Source organism: Hibiscus syriacus, unplaced genomic scaffold (genome assembly GCF_006381635.1).
Source record: "Hibiscus syriacus cultivar Baekdansim isolate YM2019G1 unplaced genomic scaffold, ASM638163v2 tig00110159_pilon, whole genome shotgun sequence".
Classification (NCBI taxonomy): Eukaryota; Viridiplantae; Streptophyta; class Magnoliopsida; order Malvales; family Malvaceae; genus Hibiscus; species Hibiscus syriacus.
The window spans coordinates 365220-389164 of record NW_024062607.1 but is presented as its reverse complement, the minus strand read 5'-3'; the positions used below and the strand labels follow the sequence as shown (position 1 = coordinate 389164).

At 33.9% G+C, this 23945-nt stretch overlaps 2 protein-coding genes and 1 pseudogene across 2 annotated transcripts; 2 read left to right on the top strand and 1 right to left on the bottom strand.

Annotated features, from left to right (window-relative positions):
• Positions 1–636: 636 nt before the first annotated feature.
• On the top strand, positions 637–2656 carry LOC120216162 (B3 domain-containing transcription factor FUS3-like). The gene is made up of 6 exons (XM_039213664.1): positions 637–885; positions 1473–1562; positions 1659–1759; positions 1984–2030; positions 2142–2218; positions 2298–2656. Exons 1-6 carry the CDS (start codon positions 637–639, stop codon positions 2586–2588), a joined length of 855 nt encoding a protein of 284 aa, XP_039069595.1. The 3' UTR covers positions 2589–2656.
• Positions 2657–17039: 14383 nt separating this feature from the next.
• On the top strand, positions 17040–18042 carry LOC120216161. The gene is made up of 2 exons (XM_039213663.1): positions 17040–17222; positions 17551–18042. The coding sequence occupies exons 1-2, from the start codon at positions 17040–17042 to the stop codon at positions 18040–18042; spliced, it is 675 nt and encodes a 224-aa protein (XP_039069594.1).
• Positions 18043–19221: 1179 nt separating this feature from the next.
• LOC120216214 lies at positions 19222–22474 on the bottom strand (annotated as a pseudogene).
• Positions 22475–23945: the final 1471 nt, after the last annotated feature.

Here is a 23945-nt window from a genome sequence, read left to right as displayed (position 1 = left end):
CCCCAACGCCATTGATTTCTGTTACAAGCTAAAAATCTGCAGAGCTTTTGCAACACATGGAAGGTGATGACCTTCCACTCGTCAACGATTCCTTGGGGTGCCCTAACCATCCCTATCCTCCCAACACCTTCACATTTCTCAACATTAACTCAAGCTTCAACCCCTCAACTATGGTTACTTTCCTTTTGGGGTTTCTCTCTCTCTTTTGTATCAGAGATTTTACACCACCCAGGGATCCACATTTGTCCTCATAACCCTAAACCCAGCCTTGTTTTTTTGCTGGATGGATTGTTTCTCAAACTCAAAGTCTGAGACCCAGGTTTAACCCACCATCAAAGTTTGGTTTCGGAATGGGAACAAAAGATATGTAAAAGGCAAAGGGCATGAATGTGAGATGAACAAATGTCAATGTACTTCACCCTAAGCTTGCTAAAAATAGCATAAAAATTCATAAAGCCAATATACCTTGCCTTTCTCTTTAGCCTAAAACCCTCCATTTCGTGATTGCCGAGCGTCCATCATCGGGTAGTTTATCAGAGAGAAACAGTGTCTCTCTCTCTCTCTCTCACACACACACACACACACAGAAATCTAAAGGCTTTTTTATTTTTGGTTTTTCAGCCAATTGAGCTAATGATGGCAGCAGCTACGACTCCCAGTGTTCATGAGAAAAACGAGGCCTTTGTCACTGGGGAAGGGGACAACACCCATCGGTCATCGGGTCGGTCCGGGTTGACCCGTGACCTTGTCGCTGATGTTCCTAGCTTTGGTGTTAACAGGAAGAAAAGGATGGCTAGACAGAGGAGATCATCTTCCACCATCAAACTTCTCTCTTTTACCAACTCCTCCTCTAGTTGCTCCTCGCACGTGCCTCCCCCCACACGTGTGAGTTATCTGTATCTTCTATTCAAAGTTTCAGTCTTTTTTTCCCCTTTTGCCTGGCCTACTTGTGCAGATAGTCCTCTTCTCTTATTTCTAAGTCTGACTATGTTTTTATCTTAATTTTAGTTTTATTTACTTATGTTTGTGGTATTGAACATCGGACGAGGAGGTTATTAATTAAATTTGTATGGGATTATTTTCTCCCAAATATATAATGATGGGCATTTTGATCTACCCAATTTCATAGATAACGAAATCAAAATCATTGTGTTTGTAAGATCCTACGTTATTATGATAATCCACTGGTACACATAATTTTCTTTTTTTTTTAACATCTGATTGATTTTTTTTTTCTGAATTGTTTGTCACGGTAATAAGCATTTTCCTAAATTTAGTTGACTAGGAACCTGTGTACTATTTCATTTGCCCAAATTTGGAATTCCGACACCGCTTTTTGTTGTTTCATTCTTTGTTTTGTATGATGGGATTTGTTATGTTGCCTTGTTTGTCTCTCAAAGATGATAATCAGCGGTTCAATACTTTTAGTTATCATTCTGAGGAGAACCAAATATTTATAATGTTTTTATTAGGTTATTGATCCGAAGAGATTGAGATTCCTTTTTCAGAAGGAACTTAAGAACAGCGACGTAAGCTCCCTCAGAAGAATGATACTCCCCAAGGTTTCAACATTACCTCTGAGCTGAATTAATTTTGATGCAACTTTGCTCTTTCATGGGAATAGTCTGAATAAATATATGATAATCTCATCGTTTCAGCGAGCGGCGGAGGCTCACTTACCTGTCCTTGAGTCCAAGGAAGGGATTCTTATCAGCATGGACGACCTTGATGGTCTGCATGTATGGAGCTTCAAGTATAGGCAAGTTCTCCTCTGCTCATTCTCTTGATTGTCTTGCAAGAAAAATTTTATCACCCTGAATTCATCTTATAGGGGATATAATGGAATTTCAGTTGGATATGTGTGTGTACGTGTCTTCATGCATGCGCGTGTGTGTGCGTTATAAATATCTAACGGAAGATCGATAACGATTTTTGTCCTTGAATAGCATGATAAATCCATTTTGTTTCCATCTTTGTATGCAGGTTTTGGCCTAACAACAACAGCCGCATGTATGTGCTTGAAAATACTGGTAAACACCGACCCGCCCTCGTAATTCCTTTTCCGTTTATAGAACCGACAAAAAAAATACACGTTTAGTTCGTGTTAACATGATTCATCATTGCTGCATTAAATTTCTCAGGGGAATTTGTTAGCACACACGGATTACAACTGGGGGATTTCATCATGGTGTATCAAGACAGCCAAAATCAAAACTATGTATGATCTACCAATCATCTGGTTTCTAGAATTGCTCAAAAATCTTCCATTAATTTAGGTCGAAATAAACATGTTTCAGGTGATCCAGGCGAAGAAGGCATCGGACGAAGATGTATATAGTGACATAGCTAGAAATGGGATGAATGACCTGTTCCTCCATGATTATGAGGTGGGTAAATCCAGTTGCTATTACTACCCTACGATGGAGGATAGTGGGATGTCATTTATCTATGACACCACCTTGACCTTCTCAAATGACTGCCCACTTGATTTTCTGGGTGGATCCATGACCACCTATTCAAGGATGGGACCTCTGGAAAGCTTTGGCTCCGTTGAAAACTTGTCCCTTGATGAGTTTTATCAACTTTAATCACCATGGATACCCTTATAATATTTTGTTGAACAAAAGCCTGTCATCATAAAATCACAAAGGATGGGGCCAACGTGGTCATTTATTTTGGAGTTTTTCAAGTGTTGTACTTTTTGCATCGAATCTCAGCAGTTACAGTGATAGTAACGTGCAATGTAAAAGAAATAAAATAAACGTCAAGTGAAACTAGATGTTGGTATCCTATCTACAGTGTTAGTTAAACTGACAATTTCTTAGTTTTTTTACATTAATATTAATAGTATTGTTGTTAATTTTATGCAGCTTATAAAAAAAATCTACACACCCAATCACCCATCAAAAAATCGTCATATGGAGCTGGTCTGTAATTGAACAAATCGCAGATTTTTTTTTTACATATTTACATTTTGTAAAGATGGTACAAGAGAAAAGAATCTTGAATTAATTGTATTTACACCTTGACTTGTACGCGCTTGTGAAAATTCTAAACGTTCAATGAGTATCACTGACGATCTAAACGTTCAATGAGTATCACTAATGATATGTAACGCTAAACACTATTAATTTAGTTTACAAAAAAATAAAATTCTAAAAGACTCGTTATAAATTAGTTAAAAATTTAAAGATAAATTATTTAAATAAAATATTAATTAAATTATTTTCCATATTTTTTCTAACAATAAAAAATTTATGATTTACCTTTAAAAAATTGTTGAAAAAAGATTAAGAAAAATAATGTAATTAATATTTTGTTTTAAATAAATTAACTTTAAATTTTTAGTTAATTTATAATTTTACATTGAATTTTAAAATTTTAAATTTTTATAAATTAAATTAATGGTGTTCAATGGCGCCCATTGTAACATCCTCAATACCGGGTTAGTGACAAAATTATAAAGTTTCAGAATTTGGTGATTAAAGTAGAAGAATGGATTAGTTCAATGATTTATCTGGAAATAAATCCTAAAAGATGTTAGTAATTATAAAAGGTATTAAAGGGCAAAAGGGTCATTTGACCAAGAGATGAATTAAATAATGATATATATATATATGGATAAGGATGAGAGATTTTCCAGAAATCTCTTCTCTATTTTCTTCTTCATTTTCTTTTTCCTCCCGTGAAAGCTCCAAGGCAAAGGTAAGATTCCTTGTTAGCTGATGATTTGTTGATTTTAAGAGTGGGTTTTGATCCTTAGGTAATACTTAAGATTATGGAAAGCTTAGGTTGTCCTAAAATCAAAAGATAAAGGAGATAGAGAAGATTAAAGATTAGCGGTTCTTGAATGAAATCTTGAAATAGAGTTTATAATAAGAATTGAAAGTTGGATTTGACTTGTCATCAATCTAAGTAAGAGATATGAAGTAATATAATTGGATTTGAAACATGTTGCAAAATTGATGTAATTATTGAATTACATATGGAAGATAGGATTTTGAGGTTTAAGATGAAATAAATGAGTATAGATTGTTTTAAGTATGTGTACTAGAGTTAAGAATGAAAAGGGGATGAAACATGAAGGATTTAATCCAAAATGAATGATTTTCGGGTTCAAAAAGAGGATTCTGGGCAGAGTGCATCGATGCATATTCATTGTGCATCGATGCATCAAGGTTAAAACCCAGAAATTTGTTTGAAGGTGTATCGATGCACAGGTAGTGCATCGATGCACTCTTTTAAAATAGAAACATCGAATGCAATTAGTGCATCGATGCATAAGGCATGCATCGATGCATCCCAATAATAATACAACATCGAATGTATTTTATACACCGATGCATCAGTAGTGCATCGATGCATACCCTTATTGAAAGAAGAAATTGACATTTATCTTAATCTAAAGAGTGAAGCATTAGAGTATATTAGTTATAATACTAATATAGATCTATGTATGATTATGTAGATATAGAACGTGATCCCATTCAGAAACAATTGAAGGATTAGAATCGAATCAAAGCAAAGCTAAGGTGAGTGCATCTTATTTTATAGAATTATATGGAAATTGGACTTGTGATAAGTCTATTTCCTATAGTTATAGTGCATGAAGTCTTGATTATAAGTATGTGAATGACATAAAATGTATGTATGCTTGATTATAGGTGTTGACATATTTTTGTATGTAATGATATGATGACAAGATATAAGATATGCGACAAGATATCTGTAATACATAAAAGGTGATATAAGTTGTGTAATAAACCATGTGAATTAATATAAATAATTTGGAGAATAAATAGAAAGGTGGGATAAAATAAGTAGTATTTACTTATAAGGTAAAAGGAGGTTATATGAACAAATAGTATTGATAGGTCACATAAGACTACATGTCAATCTTTTAATGTAATAAAAGTGTATATGTGAAATGACATGATAGGTGATAAAAATCGTGAGCCTATATGAATATGTGATATATGTGATGTATGGGAAACATATGAGAACAAGATATGACAATGATTTACATGTCATATGAACACCAGAGAAGTGTTATTTCCTATAATTATAGTGCATGAAGTAATAAATTTAAATATGTGAATGACATGATTTTTATCATGTATGAATTCATGAGTAAAAACATGTGTGAATATGATTTGTATGCATTATCATGTGAACATAAGAGGACATAGCATAAATTATATGATATGAGATATATGAGAAAATGTACATGTAATATGTGAATTATATGTTTATGTGAATATGTGATATGATATGAGATTCATAAATACATGTTTATGAGATATATGTTTACACACACATATGGTATGTGACAGAAGAGAATGAACATGTGATTATAAGATCAATGATTACACGTACATTTGGTACGCGACTGAAAAGAAAAGATATATGTTCATAAGAGAAAGGATATGAATAAGTAAATTGACTGTTATAAATGATAATGCCCATGTTATATGATAAGAGAGCTAGTGGTATAGTTGACATGCCAAGAGTTGGGGGTATACCTATGTTCTAAGGAACATATGGACAGAATTACCTATGTCTTTCGAGACATATGGACAGTATACCTATGTTCTAAGGAACATATGGACAGAATTACCTATGTCTTTCGAGACATATGGACAGTATACCTATGTTCTAAGGAACATATGGACAGTTTACCTAGGTTCTTCGGAACCTATGGACAGTTGCCGAGGATCTTTATGACCTCTGGATAGTTACCGAGGATCTTTATGACCTCTGGATAGGTCATTCGGGACATTGATCGAGCTGTGGTGACAGTATATGTGTGCACAACCTCAATGTACTCATATACCTTAAGTTTTCACTAGTGTACATGGGCTAATAAAGAGATTAAACAAACATACTGAATGTGATATGTATACGATGGATTTATAAATGGTTATCAAAAGTAAGTGATTTACACGTAGGTATCATGGGCGAATAAAAAGACAATAACAAATACAATATATGTGATGTATAAACTTTTGGTGATATAACATGTGTTCCCTGAATTATAATGATGTTGATAAAGATAATAATATACATGGGCAATGCAATTGAAAGACAAATGAAAGTGAAAGTAATACAAGAAGGTATGTTGCATGTGTGTATGACATGATTATATATTGCTATCATGCAATAGATACATGCATATTGAAATGTCATGATTCAATGGTATGAATGCACATTCATGAAATTATTGTTATATGTTTATTTATTTCCTCACTAAGTCAACGACTTAGCGTGTGATTGTTTCACACGTAGGTTTCGAGAAGAGTAAAGAGTAATACGGAGCAAGACATGTCAGTTCTCCTTACCAAATATCAGATCAGAAAATATATGTAATGTATATATAGTGTAGTTTGCATGTAGTCTAAAGATATAAATTGTATGAACTCTGATATATTTTGTAAACGTTTTGAATAAGTTAAATGTTATAAAAGTTTTTAAATTACTCATTATTTTATACGAATAAATGTTTGAAAAGTTAATGTGACACTTCGGACTCGTATCCGGGTCGGATATGGGTTGGGGGTGTTACATTTAATGGTATCAGAGCTAAGGTTTAGCCGATTCTCAGCATAAACCGAAGTCCAAAGTGTCATAAAAGGTGTACATGCCAACATAGATTGAAAAATTTCTGATCTGATAGTGTAAGGAATATGTTGTCTTGCTAATAGACTATAATTTCGAAGTAAGTGAAAGGTGATATTCCTGATTGTGATAGCTATTCACCTGCCCTGGCCAGGCAGGATGAAGAGCGGACACCTCAGGAAATGCCTAGTAAGATCAAAAGTTGATTTTAGAAAGCTGAAATCATATATGAATAATGATAGAAAGTTTTCATTGTTTTGAATCGGAAACACGATATAGAATAGTTTTGTTATTATGTGGATAAGATAGAATATGGTGAACAGGTGTCACCATAAGAATGTTAAAAAGATCTAATGACGTGGTGAGTACGTATAGAAGAACTCAAGGATAAGTGCATCAGTGACAAGTGTATAAGATGTATAAAGTCAGAGCTTATGAGTTTGAAACGAAGTGATAGTATTGCGCATAGATAAGAGTATGTTTATGATAAGGGTTTGCAGTTAAGATGGAAAGAGTTAGCATTGGCTAACTAGAGTATGTGATAAAAATGTATTGGAATTATAAGATTATAAGATATTTTTAGGATATGATAACCAAATCTTCAATGGATTTGGATACAGTTGCATATTTGGATCATAGTAATGTGGTATAGTAAAGGAAAAGGAAGTAAGAATTTGTATATTTAAGTAAAGCTGAGGATTGATAAGAAGAGTTTGAGAATGTGTATATCGATGATCAGATTATAGGACACAGGAAGTCAGAATGATGAGTTTGAACAAAAGAAATTTCAGAATGTATGAGAATAGAGGTGAAATTGATAAGTTGAGTAAGCGAATTTTGAGATAATTTATATTGGAAATGATGTATGTGTTTGGTTGATTAGGGTTTGTACCCTAGATTGAACATATGTTATTGACTAGCTGTCAGAGTAAAGGTGATAGAGTTATAAGATTGGAGGAAAAGATAAAGTTGAGTTAATCAATTATGATGTGAAACTGAATATAGTGGTGTATTCTAATTAGATAGCTATTATGTAGAAAAGGAGATAAGTATTTGCATGGAATCTTAAGGAAGGAAAAATACAAGTACAAGGAAATGATAAAGAATGAAATTATGTATAAGAAATTGGTTATCAAAGTTATGAGAATACAATTAAGATTAATATATAGAGATGAATATAGATGATAAGACAAGAGTATGAGAATATGAAAAGAAAGATATGATTTGTGTATAAGGGATAAATAAAGGAGAAATAGAATAAAGAAATGAAATGGATTGAGGTTATGAGTTACTGTGTTTATGATAAGTAACAGAAAATAAATGTATAAAGGAAAAAGACAATTGAAGAAATATAGGACGGAAAAAGTAAGTAAATGAGGTAACATGAGAACAATAGAAGATATGTTCTTATTGATTTGTTCAGTGAAAATTTGAGGACGAATTTTCTTTAAAGGAGGGGAGATTTGTAACATCCTCAATACCGGGTTAGTGACCAAATTATAACGTTTCAGAATTTGGTGATTAAAGTAGAAGAATGGATTAGTTCAATGATTTATCTGGAAATAAATCCTAAAAGATGTTAGTAATTATAAAAGGTATTAAAGGGCAAAAGGGTCATTTGACCAAGAGATGAATTAAATAATGATATATATATATGGATAAGGATGAGAGATTTTCCAGAAATCTCTTCTCTCTTTTCTTCTTCATTTTCTTTTTCCTCCCGTGAAAGCTCCAAGGCAAAGGTAAGATTCCTTGTTAGCTGATGATTTGTTGATTTTAAGAGTGGGTTTTGATCCTTAGGTAATACTTAAGATTATGGAAAGCTTAGGTTGTCCTAAAATCAAAAGATAAAGGAGATAGAGAAGATTAAAGATTAGTGGTTCTTGAATGAAATCTTGAAATAGAGTTTATAATAAGAATTGAAAGTTGGATTTGACTTGTCATCAATCTAAGTAAGAGATATGAAGTAATATAATTGGATTTGAAACATGTTGCAAAATTGATGTAATTATTGAATTACATATGGAAGATAGGATTTTGAGGTTTAAGATGAAATAAATGAGTATAGATTGTTTTAAGTATGTGTACTAGAGTTAAGAATGAAAAAGGGGATGAAACATGAAGGATTTAATCCAAAATGAATGATTTTCGGGTTCAAAAAGAGGATTCTGGGCAGAGTGCATCGATGCATATTCATTGTGCATCGATGCATCAAGGTTAAAACCCAGAAATTTGTTTGAAGGTGTATCGATGCACATGTAGTGCATCGATGCACTCTTTTAAAATAGAAACATCGAATGCAATTAGTGCATCGATGCATAAGGCATGCATCGATGCATCCCAATAATAATACAACATCGAATGTATTTTATGCACCGATGCATCAGTAGTGCATCGATGCATACCCTTATTGAAAGAAGAAATTGACATTTATCTTAATCTAAAGAGTGAAGCATTAGAGTATATTAGTTATAATACTAATATAGATCTATGTATGATTATGTAGATATAGAACGTGATCCCATTCAGAAACAATTGAAGGATTAGAATCGAATCAAAGCAAAGCTAAGGTGAGTGCATCTTATTTTATAGAATTATATGGAAATTGGACTTGTGATAAGTCTACTTCCTATAGTTATAGTGCATGAAGTCTTGATTATAAGTATGTGAATGACATGAAATGTATGTATGCTTGATTATAGGTGTTGACATGTTTTTGTATGTAATGTTATGATGACAAGATATAAGATATGCGACAAGATATCTGTAATACATAAAAGGTGATATAAGTTGTGTAATAAACCATGTGAATTGATATAAATAATTTGGAGAATAAATATAAAGGTGGGATAAAATAAGTAGTATTTACTTATAAGGTAAAAGGAGATTATATGAACAGATAGTATTGATGGGTCACATAAGACTACATGTCCATCTTTTAATGTAATAAAAGTGTATATGTGAAATGACATGATAGGTGATAAAAATCGTGAGCCTATATGAATATGTGATATATGTGATGTATGGGAAACATATGAGAACAAGATATGACAATGATTTACATGTCATATGAACACCAGAGAAGTTTTATTTCCTATAATTATAGTACATGAAGTAATAAATTTAAATATGTGAATGACATGATTTTTATCATGTATGAATTCATGAGTAAAAACATGTGTGAATATGATTTGTATGCATTATGTCATGTGAACATAAGAGGACAGAGCATAAATTATATGATATGAGATATATGAGAAAAGGTACATGTAATATGTGAATTATATGTTTATGTGAATATGTGATATGATATGAGATTCATAAATACATGTTTATGAGATATATGTTTACACACACATATGGTATGTGACAGAAGAGAATGAACATGTGATTATAAGATCAATGATTACACGTACATTTGGTACGCGACTGAAAAGAAAAGATATATGTTCATAAGAGAAAGGATATGAATAAGTAAATTGACTGTTATAAATGATAATGCCCATGTTATATGATAAGAGAGCTAGTGGTATAGTTGGCATGCCAAGAGTTGAGGGTATACCTATGTTCTAAGGAACATATGGACAGAATTACCTATGTCTTTCGAGACATATGGACAGTATACCTATGTTCTAAGGAACATATGGACAGTTTACCTAGGTTCTTCGGAACCTATGGACAGTTGCCGAGGATCTTTATGACATCTGGATAGTTACCGAGGATCTTTATGACCTCTGGATAGGTCCTTCGGGACATTGATCGAGCTGTGGTGACAGCATATGTGTGCACAACCTCAATGTACTCATATACCTTAAGTTCTCACTAGTGTACATGGGCTAATAAAGAGATTAAACAAACATACTGAATGTGATATGTATACGATAGATTTATAAATAGTTATCAAAAGTAAGTGATTTACATATCATGGGCGAATAAAAAGACAATAAAAAATACAATATATGTGATGTATATACTTTTGGTGATATAACATGTGTTCCCTGAATTATAATGATGTTGATAAAGATAATAATATACATGGGCAATGCAATTGAAAGACAAATGAAAGTGAAAGTAATACAAGAAGGTATGTTGCATGTGTGCATGACATGATTATATATTGTTATCATGCAATAGATACATGCATATTGAAATGTCATGATTCAATGGTATGAATGCACATTCATGAAATTATTGTTATATGTTTATTTATTTCCTCACTAAGTCAACGACTTAGCGTGTGATTGTTTCACACGTAGGTTTCGAAAAGAGTAAAGAGTAATACGGAGCAAGACATGTCAGTTCTCCTTACCAAATATCAGATCAGAAAATATATGTAATGTATATATAGTGTAGTTGGCATGTAGTCTAAAGATATAAATTATATGAACTCTGATATATTTTGTAAACGTTTTGAATAAGTTAAATGTTATAAAAGTTTTTAAATTACTCATTATTTTATACGAATAAATGTTTGAAAAGTTAATGTGACACTTCGGACTCGTATCCGGGTCGGATACGGGTTGGGGGTGTTGCACCCATCGTTAGTGATGTTTAACGGTGCATGACAAACTATCCTAATATTAATCTACGTGAAGCGGAAGTCCCAAATAATGACTACCAGTCAATTGCCTGGATACCTAGAATAGTCACTATTTGATTACGATTCGTTCTAATCGTATTTGGACTAAAATATAGGATATATTTATCCAGATTCAAACGTTGGCCAGAGGAAGCCACATATATATTTAGAATCTCTTTAATTTGATTAGCCTTGCTCATGCAAATCTTTAGAAAGATCATACTGTCATCAGCTAATAGAAGATGTGATACTTAAGGGCCTCATAAAGAAGCTCTAATCCCTTTGATCAAGCCAGTCGTTTGCGCTTTATGAAACAGAGCAAACAAACCCTGAGTGAAAAACAAAAAGAGTTCATTTGGATATCTGAGGGATAAGGTTCATGCACAAGTTACTGGATGGACAAAGCGATTGTTATCTTGTGGGGGCAAAGAAGTTTTTCTTAAATTTGTTGCCCAGGCTTTACCGCAATACGTGATGTCATGTTATCTGCTCCCTGAACACTTGCTCATACTATCTTGTGGGGACTTTGTTTTATTGATCAAATTGTAAAGTTTCAGAATTTGGTGACTAGAGTAGAACAATGGATTAATTCAATAATTTATTTGGAAATAAATCATAAAAGTTGTTAGTAATTATTAGATGAATTGAAGGGCAAAAGGGTCATTTGACAAGGAAGATTTTTTTATTTTCCTTATAAGATAAGGAAACCATGTGGGAAGGGAGAAAAGGTTCCAGAGTTCTCTTCTCTTCTTCATTCTTCATACGTGAAGGCTTGACTCAAAGGTGAGTTTCTTTGTTTGTTGATTAATTATTGATTTTAAGGTTGGGTTATGATCATTAGATGATAATTAAGCTTAAGAAAAGCTTAATTTGTTATAAAACAACAAGATGGAAGATATAGAAGAGATTAAAGAAAATGAGTTTTTAGATAAATTTCTGGAAAAGAGTTAATAAGTGAAATTTGAGAAGGAATTTGACTTGTCATCACTAAGAATAAGAGATATATGAAGTTAGAAAGGATAAATAACAAAGTTGAAAGTTTAGTAAGATTCTTAAATTTTAAGAATCATGATGAGATATGGAAGATAAAGATGGTTTACATGGATATAAGTTGGTTTAAGTAATGGTAGTTGAATTTAATGACATAACAGGGGCTTAAAATAGAAGAATTGAATGAAGAATTGATGATTTTTGGGCTTAAAATGAAAATTCTGGGCAAGGTGTATCGATGCACATTCAATGTGTATCGATGCACTCTTTAAAGAAGAAACATCGAATGCAATTAGTGCATCGATGCATAAGGAGTGCATCGATGCATCCCCTTAAAATGAAAACATCGAAGGTGCTTTGTGTATCGATGCATGGGTAGTGCATCGATGCACATGTTAAAGAATGTATCGATGCACATGTTAAAGAATGCATCGATGCACTGTAGAATGCATCGATGCACTTCAAGGGGAAATTGAAATAGACATTTCTTTTGGTTTAAGAAATGATAGATTAGAATATATCAATTGGATACTGATATGTATCAATGTATGATTATATAGATATCGAGCACGAACAAGTTTCGGAACGATTATCAAGTTAAGATTCGATCGAAAGAAAGAAAATCATAAAAGTGGTTTGGAACTTAGTGAGGCCCAGGTGAGTGCATATGATTATATTATATGATTATATGAAAATTAGACTTGCGATGAGTCTATTTTCATGTTCTGATTTTATGAATGCATGAAAATAAGTATAGTTGGTAGCCGTTAATATGTGAATATGTATTGTTATGTTCTTTTCTATGTGATATGATTTATGTGATGTTGTGGCTCTGTGATATAAGTTATATGATCATAAACTATGTAAATAATAATGACATATGTAATGACAAGAGAAAGTGATATAAGCTATGTGGTATAGATATAAATGATTATATGAACATGTAATATAAGTTATGTGATGAGGATCTATGTTTTTATATGTCTATGAGAAGTATGTGCTATGAGATGTATATATGAGCTATGTGATCCTATGAGAATATGAAAAGAGATATGTGAACATGTGAATTATATGAAAAATGATATGAATTACATGAAAAGAAGCCATATGTCTACATGTATATGTGAAAGAAGCTATGAGCTTATATGAACATGTGATATGAAAATGTATAGTGAAATTAGATAAATGAAAATGCCCATGTTATGTGTATTGAGAGCTAGAGGTATAGTTGGTATGCCAAGAGTTGAGGGTTTACGCGGTCCTTCGGGACATATGTGTTATATGTAGTCCTTTGGGACATCTACATGGTCCTTCGGGACAAATTCTATGCGCCCCTAGTGGGAATTATACGAGTTGTGGTAATAGCATAGTGTACAACCTTAATAGACTCACATATCTACAGTTCTCACATATGTACATGGGCTAATAAGAGATGATATTGAATACAATGTATGGGATATGTATGTTTTGGGATATGAATTATATGACATGATATATGCATGTTAGTGATTATTGTATATGTTATAAGATATATGATATGAACATAATAAATCATAGAAACAAGAGAATAGAAATATGAATGATAATAAAATGATAATGATAGGAATGAAGATAATTATATGCATGTATGGATTTGATGGATGAACAAATATATGTTTGGGTATGCTATGGTAGCATTAATTGTTCATGCATGATTACAAGTTATAGTTTACATTATATGCTTATTTTCCTCACTAAGTCATAGACTTAGCATGTAAGTGATTTACACGTAGGTTTCAAGAAGAGTGAAGAGCAATGTGGAACAAGACAGGTCAATTCTCCTTACTGAAAGTCAGATCAGAAGAGAAGTGAATAATATGTATTTTTTATATATAAAGTTCTAGTTGGCATGCATTCAAAAGAATATATTGTATAAGCTCTGAATAGTTTTGTAAACGTTTTGAATAAGTTATATGGTATAAAAGTTTTAAATTACTCACTATTGTATACAAGTAAATGTTTTGAAAAGTCAATGTGACCCCTCAGACTCGTATTCGGTTTTTAATACGGGTTGAGAGTATTACAGTTTTCGTGATCTACAGTAATTTAACTCAACAATGCTTGGTAAACATGTATGATGGTTAATTCAACACCCATATTGCTTGTTGGAAAGGGTATGGAAAGCAAAATACTACCCAAATGGTGATATGAATGAAGATACTAATTTTTATCCATTTTTTTATTTTTTATATTATTATTATATTATTATTAATATTATTTTATTTTATTATTATATTATTTATTAGTATTATTATTACTATTAATATTATTACAAACAGGCCCAACCAAAACTGGACCGATCCAGTTACAAGAAGTCCAACCCTGCCAGGCCCAACTAGAATCGGCCCATCCAAACCCTAAAACCATATTAAGGTTTCCATCATCTTAGCCAGCTGCCTCAACATCACAGCCGTTAGATCTGGCTTTGATCCAACAACCCAGATAGTTTCAGACGAAACCCTAGGGTTATGATCCCTAGGGACCACGCGAAGCCGTCTCCAAATCCAGCCGCCGCTACCGACGTTTTCTCTGCCAGGTGCCTCGTCCAGCCGCTGCCGATAATCCACACTGCCACGACGGTTCAACCGAAGTCTCCAGAAGCTCTACGCCGGCCGTCCACGTCTCTGCTATATGGTCAGTCACCACCATAGTTTGGTGACTCACCGAAGCTTCCTCTATTGACCGGTCCGAGAGCAGTATCGTGGTGGCTATAAAAGCCACCGATCCTGTAGAGAAAAAAAACGAGCAAGAACCCGAGGAGAAACAACCACGACAGAAACCCAACAAGCCAAACAACACCAACAACAACGGAAAAATAAACTCACAGCAACCAAATAAAGGAGAAGAGAGAAGGAGACTTACCACCGAGGACACCACACAGTCGCCAGAGCCTCAATTCAACGCTGAAAAACCAAAATATCGAAGGTAAATAACCTTAGATCTACGTCGATCTAAGGGGATTTAAGGAAAACAGAGGCTGTATTCGGCCTTAGGAGGTCAAAACCTACGTTCTAGGGTAATTTGGGAATTTCGACCACCGTTGACGGTGGCCGGCGGTGGTGGTCGGCGACGGCTGTCGGCCGATAGTTTATCTCCATCAAACGAGAGCTTCTCTCTCTAAAGAGAGAGAAACAAAACCTGAGAAATGAAACAATGACCCTTAAGGCCGGTTTAAAAGGGTTTAAATACCCTCCCCGAACTGCATCGTTTTGATGAGGGGTATTTGTGTAAATTCTTGCATGGTCAAACCACATGCGCAATCACTCTGACTTTGTAAATTTCCATTTTGGTCACTGAAATCAATTCATATACGTTTTAATTATGTCTTTTAATTTTGTTTTATTATAATTTAGTCACTAATATAAATATATAGATTTTAGGTAAAATAATCGAAATAACCATTATAATTTTGTTAAATAATATTTTAGTCTCGAAAGCATGTTTTAATTTATTTTAATTTAATATTTGAATTTAATATATGTTTATTTTAGTCACTAAATTAATAATAGGTAAAATAACATGTTTAGCCACTGAAATTTTAAATAGCTAATTATGAATTAGGGTATTTAATTTTAATATATTATAATTTAGTCACTAATTTCAAATACTTTCATTTATCTTACAAGTTTTATTACTTTTTATATTATAATAATATAGTTTTAATTTTATTTATTTTAGTCATTTTAATTTTAATTTTATATGTTTATATATTTAATTATTATTGTTATTATTATTATGTAGTCGTATAAACATATATAATAAATAATATTTATTTACTTATTTTCTTATATATTAAATAAAAATCCTATTTATAAATTTAATTTTATATAAATTACTTTTAAGAAAAATAATCATATTTTAATATTTTTTTAATATTAAGAAATGTATTGTCTTAAAGCACCTAGAAGTCATTTTCTGATATTCTTAAATAAATAAATATCCTATTTTTATAAATTATATATTAATTTATTTTAATTATGTTTAGAGAAATATTTTATTAATATTTATTTATTTTTTAATATTAAGAAATGGGCTGTCTTAAAGCACCTATAAGTCATTTTCTGATATTTCTAATTAAATAAATATCTTATTTATAAAAATTAAAAAACATATATAGATATTAATATATTTTCTTAAAATTATACTAATAAATTTGAAATAACATGAATATAAATTAAATATATTTTTAAATTTTTAAATTTCCAATAATAGAGACAATTTATAATTAATGAGTATCAATTTTGGGCATTATAGGGGTGCTAATCCTTCCCTAAACGTAATCGACCACGAATCCCTTCTTTACTAAAAATATTTTTGGTTATACGCAGATCAGTTTATCTTTTAAATTATGTTTTCTTAAAAACTATTTTCAAAGATTGTTTTTAGGTATTTGACCTACCTAACCCAAAAAGGTCAATGGTGACTCCCAAAATATTTTTTTAAATCAAAATCATTTATTTATTCATTTTAGTTTTCCCGCCAAGTAAAAATTCGTACCCGGACAAAAACCGGTTGCGACATGTAACAATAACTCCTATGCATGAAAAGGTATTCACAAAACCATTCAGGCTTTTCAGGTGCATTGTATTGGAGGATTGGACGGGATAGCTACTTCCATATGACCAAGGATAAATAGGGTGGATCGAAGTTAGTTTCCCTTACCGGAGATTACTCATCTATCCCCGTGCAACAATTACATGCATGGCATTGCATGAACGCTAGAACATCTCGCTGGAACGAGTCAAAGGTATGCTATGTTTTTAACGCCATTGACTCTAACTTGATTTTACGACATCCATTGCTCCAATTCAAAGGGATGTGTTCATATGGGGTAATTCTGATTCTGGTATATGCTCTGTCCGTTCGGGTTACTAGTGGCTTCAACGTCCTACTCATTCTCAGTCGTCTGCTTCCAAAGTTTGGAAAAATGGTTGCTAAATTACAAATCATGCCTAAGATTAGGATCTTTGCTTGGAGAGTGGCCCATGGTGGGTTACCGGTAGGTAAACGGTTACGTGATGCTAGCTTAAGTGAAGGTCTTTGTCTAATGTGTGGCTTAGAAGAATATATGATAGTTCATATTTTACAGGATGGCTCTTATGCCCAAGAAACTTTCATTTGTGCTAGTATATGAAGGATGTTTTCTTGTCTAGCCAACTTGTCTCTCCATAGGATTAGTTAGATTTAGTGATTACAAATTTGGATCTAGCTGGCCTTGCTTGTTTCCTTGTATTGTTTTAAAACCTCTAGAATGGGAGGAATTCTAAAGTGCATGATAACAAGCTTCAACCCCATTGATATTGGCCATCAATGCTGCCTTCCTTCAGCACGACTACTTATTGGCCAGGGAGCATGCGTCGGGGAGAGCGAGAGTTGTGCGATCTTCTCCAGGAGCAGCGTCGTGTATTGATCAAGCGAAGTGGCAACCTCCCCCTCCAGGGTATGTGAAGATCAATTTGGATGGTGCTTTTGAGTCTATTGGATGTATAACGGCTGTGGGGGTTATTGCCCGAGATGCTATTGGCCAGATACTTGGTGGTATGGCTGCATCGTCATCAGGTTGTGTCGAAGTTGGGCTTTCGGAGATTCATGCTCTGAATGCAGCTCTTTCTTTGGCAAGTGAGTATCGATGGACGCATGTAATCTTTGAATCAGATTCAACGTTTGTAGTCAACAAGATATCTCGACCAAATGAGGACTTGTCCACATTGGGTCATCATCTTCGGGAAGCTCGTAGAATTTTAGATGCTAATTTAAATTACATAGTGTGTTTTGTTCCTAGAACTTGTAATATTGTGGCACATACTTTGGCTAATTGAGCTCTCCACCTATCCGTTTTGAAAATGCTTTGTATTTTGACTCAGTTTGTCCCGAAATTATTACGTCTGCTATATCAATTGATTTTTCTTCTGGCATTACAATGTCCAAGGGCACTCTTTTCCCTTATAGGTCTTAGAAGGAGTTTTTAATGAGGCCCGTTTTCTTTCAAAATAATAATAATAATATTAATCTACTAGCAGCATCTTTTCTCCGAAACAAAAGGTGTCAAACTGGCGTTCTTACCGTGCTTAATAACCGTTCGCCTAACGTCCCTATTTTACTTCAAAACAAATTAGCTCCGTTAACCTTGTCGAGAAGTTAGCTTACGTGCTACATATCAATGGTGCAAAAAATTAGATCGAACGGGCTTAAAGCCTTGGACTGCGTAATAGGCAGATATTCGATTATTGCAAGTTATTAACAAAAGATACTATGTATAAAATTTCGTAATAATCACAAAAAACCTTATTATATTCAAGAGCGAACTAAATTTCACAAAAACAAGAGACAAGGCTTCCCTCGCAATTTTTTTCCTATCTGCACTACTCTAAACCTCAGATCTAAAGGCCTGAATTAAAGGAAATCAAATTCCTTTCCTATGACCCAACAAACACTGAATAAAAGGCGCAACATTATAAAAAAAAGAAGATGACACATGCGTAGAAGAAAGAACAAAAGAGATTATACCATATGCATTAATGCAACAATAAAATCTCTCAGCACATTTTGACGCTTGCTTAAGGAGGCAAATCAGTCTGCTCAATAGTTTAGGTGAATGCTACAAGGGCTGTTGATCTTCAAAAGAAATTTCATTATATATGATCTAACTACCATAAAAAAAATACTCTCCAGAAGTTAGGATGGGACCAAATCCATCCTCCGAAAAAAACCACACCAGTCGAAACAAAAAAAAAAGTTGATAAAAGTTCCGAATGCAAAAAAAATATTTTCCACATGCTTGAGACTCATTCAAGCAATTTTCAGCAGTCTATGCTCTATTTTTTTTTATTTAACCCTATGAAAAGGTTTTGCATGCCTATTAGAATCATTTGTAGTTGACCTTCCACCGATATTTTAGTGAGCAACACCACCAGTGGTTGGTCTGAAAGATTACAAGAAACCCATAAGCATTCATTCACTCTAACCACCTGAAAAACGAGACAATGATGCTTTATAGCAATAATAGGAATGACTTACAGTCCCACAAACACTTTTAAAGCATCATATATGCCCCACTGAGCTCCGGTTAGTGTTCCAATCATCACAATACGGAGTGGAAGCCCACAGGTAAACAGACCCCATAAACCAAGCTTCTTCACAGCCTGCATCATCAAAAGACAACATACTAAGTAAAAATTGTTCAAAACTGAAATTATTAAAGCTCAAAATAATCATACAAGGTTTTCAGAACTTACATCACCAACAGTTGCCCCTTGGGCATTGTTGAGGAAAGAGACAAGATTGTCAGCAGGATGAGAAACGATAGCACAGAACACAACAGCAATGTAACCACCAGCACTAACACCAAGCTGCAAAGATTTGCTGCATTGGTCCTTTGGTGTGGGAATACCATACTTATATATCATCTCAACAATGGTTTCAAAAGAAGCAAACTTCATCATGGTATCTGAAAGGGAGGAGGAATGTCTAAATAATCGTACCCATTGTTTTAATTAACAAATGCTAAAGCAACCACAGAAAAGGAGCGTTAAAAAGATAAAAAGGAAGAATAAAATAAAAAATAAAGGGAAGTACTAAAGCTAGTAATTGCCCATGAAAAATGTGCATGCCAAACTTACATGGAATCTGACGGCCCCAAAGAGGAACATGACCCTTGTACAATCTGAAAAGCAAAGAGTTCAGAACTCAATCAAACAGACATTTCCCGGTATTACTTACACAGAGCATTTAACAATGCTAAGAAGCTTACCCAGAAGCACCTTCGGATTTGATGAACTTGGGAAATCCGTCTGACATACCCCTAGCAAAACCTGGCTGAGTTTGAACCCAGACCTTGACTGCCTCAAAAGGGCAGAGCGCAACATCAGCAATCACCTCAGCAGATGCAGAACCAGCAAGATAGATTAGGGTCTTGTACTTGGCAAAATATTCAGGTCCAGCAAGGTCAGAATAGTACTTCTTGAAAAACTCATAGAATCCTAACTTGCAAGCACCCTGAGCACTATAACCAAGTAGGAACCCAACCACGGAAGAAGCCCCTAAATCCTTGCTCTTTCAGCAGGACCCCAAAACCAGATGAGATGCTCTTGTATTTTGCAGGGTCAATCTGGCAACACAACAATTCAGATGTCACTTTTGAAAATCCACCGTGTTAAAATATCAGATAGCTAACAGAATAACAAATCCATAATGTAAGATGTATTGTAATATTATAAAATTATTGTATCATTGATCAAATACAAACCAGTACAATTAAAAATGACCACAGATCAACTGCAACAAATAACACAAGTATTCATCATGTTGATTGATACCATATGGAACTGGATACCGGTCAATACATACTGTTCAGCACTTAATTGGTACCGAATAATTAGGTACCAGTCAATACCAACCAGTATTGGTGTGTAAAGGCTCGTACTGGTACAAAATTTTGAATATTTTTTTCTTAACCATTTATTATTTTAATAATTACCATAAAAAATTACTCATTATATTAAATTATTTAATCTAATTAGTAATTTTAAAATTCATGTTTGTGTATAAACATATTTTTACATATGTAATTGATCATATATACATATTAATATATATTTTATTAAGAAACACAGTTTTTTTAATAGAAATTAGAGTATATAAATATTTTTTTTTTGATGAAATAAAGATGTAGGATTGCACCTAGTGTGCTACTGCCACATTACAATCAAAAGAATATTGTTGTATTAAACTAAGTACTTCCGGCGGTGGACAGTAGAAAACTGTCTGAACATCGCCTCTTGCTGCTGCTAACCTTGCTAGTTTATCGGCCACTTTATTCGCATCCCGGTTAATACGCTTCAAAGTAACTGACCATTCCTGATTTAATAAAACACGAGCTCGATCCAACAAAGTAAATACCGAATCTCTATTAGCGTTTCCCTGTAACATCCGAATAACCTCCAAGCTATCCGTTTCAACCATGATTTGTCTTTCACCAAGATTCCACGCATCCTTCATGTATCCCCCATAACTCCGCCTCAACGATAGAGCATATTCCTAGTACTTAAGCAAATCCAAGGATCCAACTACCATCCGAAGAGCGAATGACGCCCCCCACATGTAGCAAAATCATTTCCTATTTTACGGTTTCGGCTCATCAAATCAGAGACATGAGAAGAAGCGATTTTCATTGTGTGTAGATCACTCAAATAAATGCAGTAATTCACGGAATGGGATATCTTATGGTAGATTAATACTAGTACAAATAGCTATCTATAATCTATTGCACAAATAATTATCTTAAATAAGAATTGTCTTTATATGATTTCTTACAATATTTAAAATAGGAAGATTGGAAGGCATTAAATGAATTGGTTTCCCTCGAGAATGAAATCGGGAGGGGGGTTACTATACTAATGACCTTGATTCATATAACTTCCCAACTTAGGTTCAGGACATCCTTCCTGAAGGAAACCAATACGGCATTATGAACAGAATAAAAGCAAACAGAAGTATCCATTACGGGATGAAGACCTAGAGACATGGACAGAACATTAAAAATCCGGAGTGTAATCAAAGTGATACTCCTATAAAGTTCCGCATATCCAGAAATCAAGCAGTAAAACCTAAGGCATCAAAATCGAACTGAAGAAGTAAAAGAAACCAGGCACAGATCCAACAAGCAACAACCACCGATCAGAATTCTCAAGTGAGCAGCAAGCTTAGCACAGACCTAATCTTAAAATCAATTACAAAGTAAGTTCAAAAGAAGGTAAATAGAAGTGATCCAGATCTACAAATATATACATGCATATTACACTTGACGAGGTCAAGAGGAGTAACCGCCGTGTGAGTGAGACACAGCTAAGGATACCGCCAAATGTACAAGCAGCATAGAACTGAGGCGAGTACATCTCGATCCTCTTCCCAGGCTCATTGGGCGCGGGGATCATAAACGTCCTCGACTTGATCGACGGCAAGGATGATGCGGCGGGAGATTCGAGTGAGTGGAGCGCGAAACGCCGAAGACAGAGTTGTTGGCATTGAGGAGCCGATCGAGGGCGAAAGAGTTAGGCGAAGAGTAAAGGAAGCTAGGGAGAAGGGATTGTTTGGAAGAATCAGAAAGCGAAGCCATTGCCGTGAAGAAGAAAACGGAGAAATTTAGAGAAATGGAAGCAAGAGAAACTGAGGTTTTTGGTTTCCTGGCTGATTCGCCTTCCTCTCTTGCTGCCAAATGCTGTGCTGGAATATGGAGAGCTGGCATTTTCCGGTTTTATTGGGCAAAGCGAAGGGAAAGGACAACCCTCGCGTGATTTATAAGTAGGATACCGAATTGACCATGTTGTTGAATGTTAATCACGAAAGTGGTCAACCTTTTTAATTACATTTGTGTCTTGTCTTCTCCCCGCGTTTACTATGTTGCCTTTGTGCATTGGCTCATGCTGACGGCACCTCCGACCATTTCAAAAACTCACTTTAAAACAAAATAGGAGGTTTTGGTGTTTTTATCGAAATATCACTCGTATATCTAATAATTACCTGTCAGACACATTTTCTCTTAATATTATTGATCTATTATCATTTCTAATAAAGCGCGGATCGCTTTCCGCTCCTTTGTCGGATTCTGTTCGAGCTGGTGCCACGTCAAAAAAGGCGCGGATGGCGTCTGAGTTGGCTCCATGTTAAGAAATGCACAAATGGTCATCTGCGCCTTCGTGGGATTTCTGACACGCAAGGCGCGAATAATGATCCGCGCCTTTCTTTTAATACACCAACTGTCCAACTCTCACATTTATGGGAAACCCTTCTACCCCTCTCCTCTTCCCCCAAACACAACCTCTAAACTATACTCAAATCTCAAATTCTCTCATTATTCCTAGTATCAATCTTTCTATTAATAATGTAAAAATATTTTTATTGTATTATACTAAATCAAAAATTTGTTATTTTATTAAATTTTATTATACTAACTTTTTATTAATTTTTGCAGTTATAAAATGGAATGCGGTTTGCTGCGTTTAAATGGGAATCATATCTCGAGACATTTTGCTTATACATTAACAATTTTAAATTCTATTATAATTTAATTATTGTTAATGTTTTATTTATTAAATTTCTTTAGTATTAGTTTATATTTTAATTTGTTTAATATTTATTAAATTAGGAGATATGTCGTATTTTAGATCCATTCATTCGTAACCTTAAGTTAGAGATACCTAATCGTGTATGGTCGTATTTAGTCGATGTTGGATTCAGTTATGTAGCAAAATATGAAGGGCACTGTAACATTGAATCCAACCTTATTTCTACATTGGTTGAGAGGTGGAGACCAGAGACACACACATTACATCTTCCATGTAGAGAGTATACAATTATGCTGGAGGATGTTTATATGCATTTGGGGTTTCTGATAGATAGGGATGCGATTTATGGGGTGGCGTATGGTGACTGACATTCCTTGTGTGAGGAGTATCCTGGTGGTGTCCTGTCTAATTTCAACAATGGTCGAATACCGTTAAATTGGTTGGATACAACTTTAAAAAATTTGAGTCGTGATGCCTCCGAGAAGTAGGTTAAAATGTATGAACGGGCTTGCATATTACAACACATAGGAGGGATCCTGATGCTCGAAAAATCGCGCAACCAAGTTCATTGTATGTGGTTGCGTCACCTCGCAGATTTTCATCATGCTGACACACTCAGTTGGGGCTCCGCAGTTTTGGCATTTCTGTATAGGGAAATA

Coding starts and splice junctions, on each gene's coding strand:
- LOC120216162 (XM_039213664.1), top strand. CDS start 637: ATGGCAGCAGCTACGACTCCCAGTGTTCATGAGAAAAACGAGGCCTTT. Junction 1,760..1,983: donor GTATGGAGCTTCAAGTATAG/GCAAGTTCTCCT, acceptor CTTTGTATGCAG/GTTTTGGCCTAACAACAACA. Junction 2,031..2,141: donor GTATGTGCTTGAAAATACTG/GTAAACACCGAC, acceptor TAAATTTCTCAG/GGGAATTTGTTAGCACACAC.
- LOC120216161 (XM_039213663.1), top strand. CDS start 17,040: ATGTGTTCATATGGGGTAATTCTGATTCTGGTATATGCTCTGTCCGTT. Junction 17,223..17,550: donor TGGCCCATGGTGGGTTACCG/GTAGGTAAACGG, acceptor GCCTTCCTTCAG/CACGACTACTTATTGGCCAG.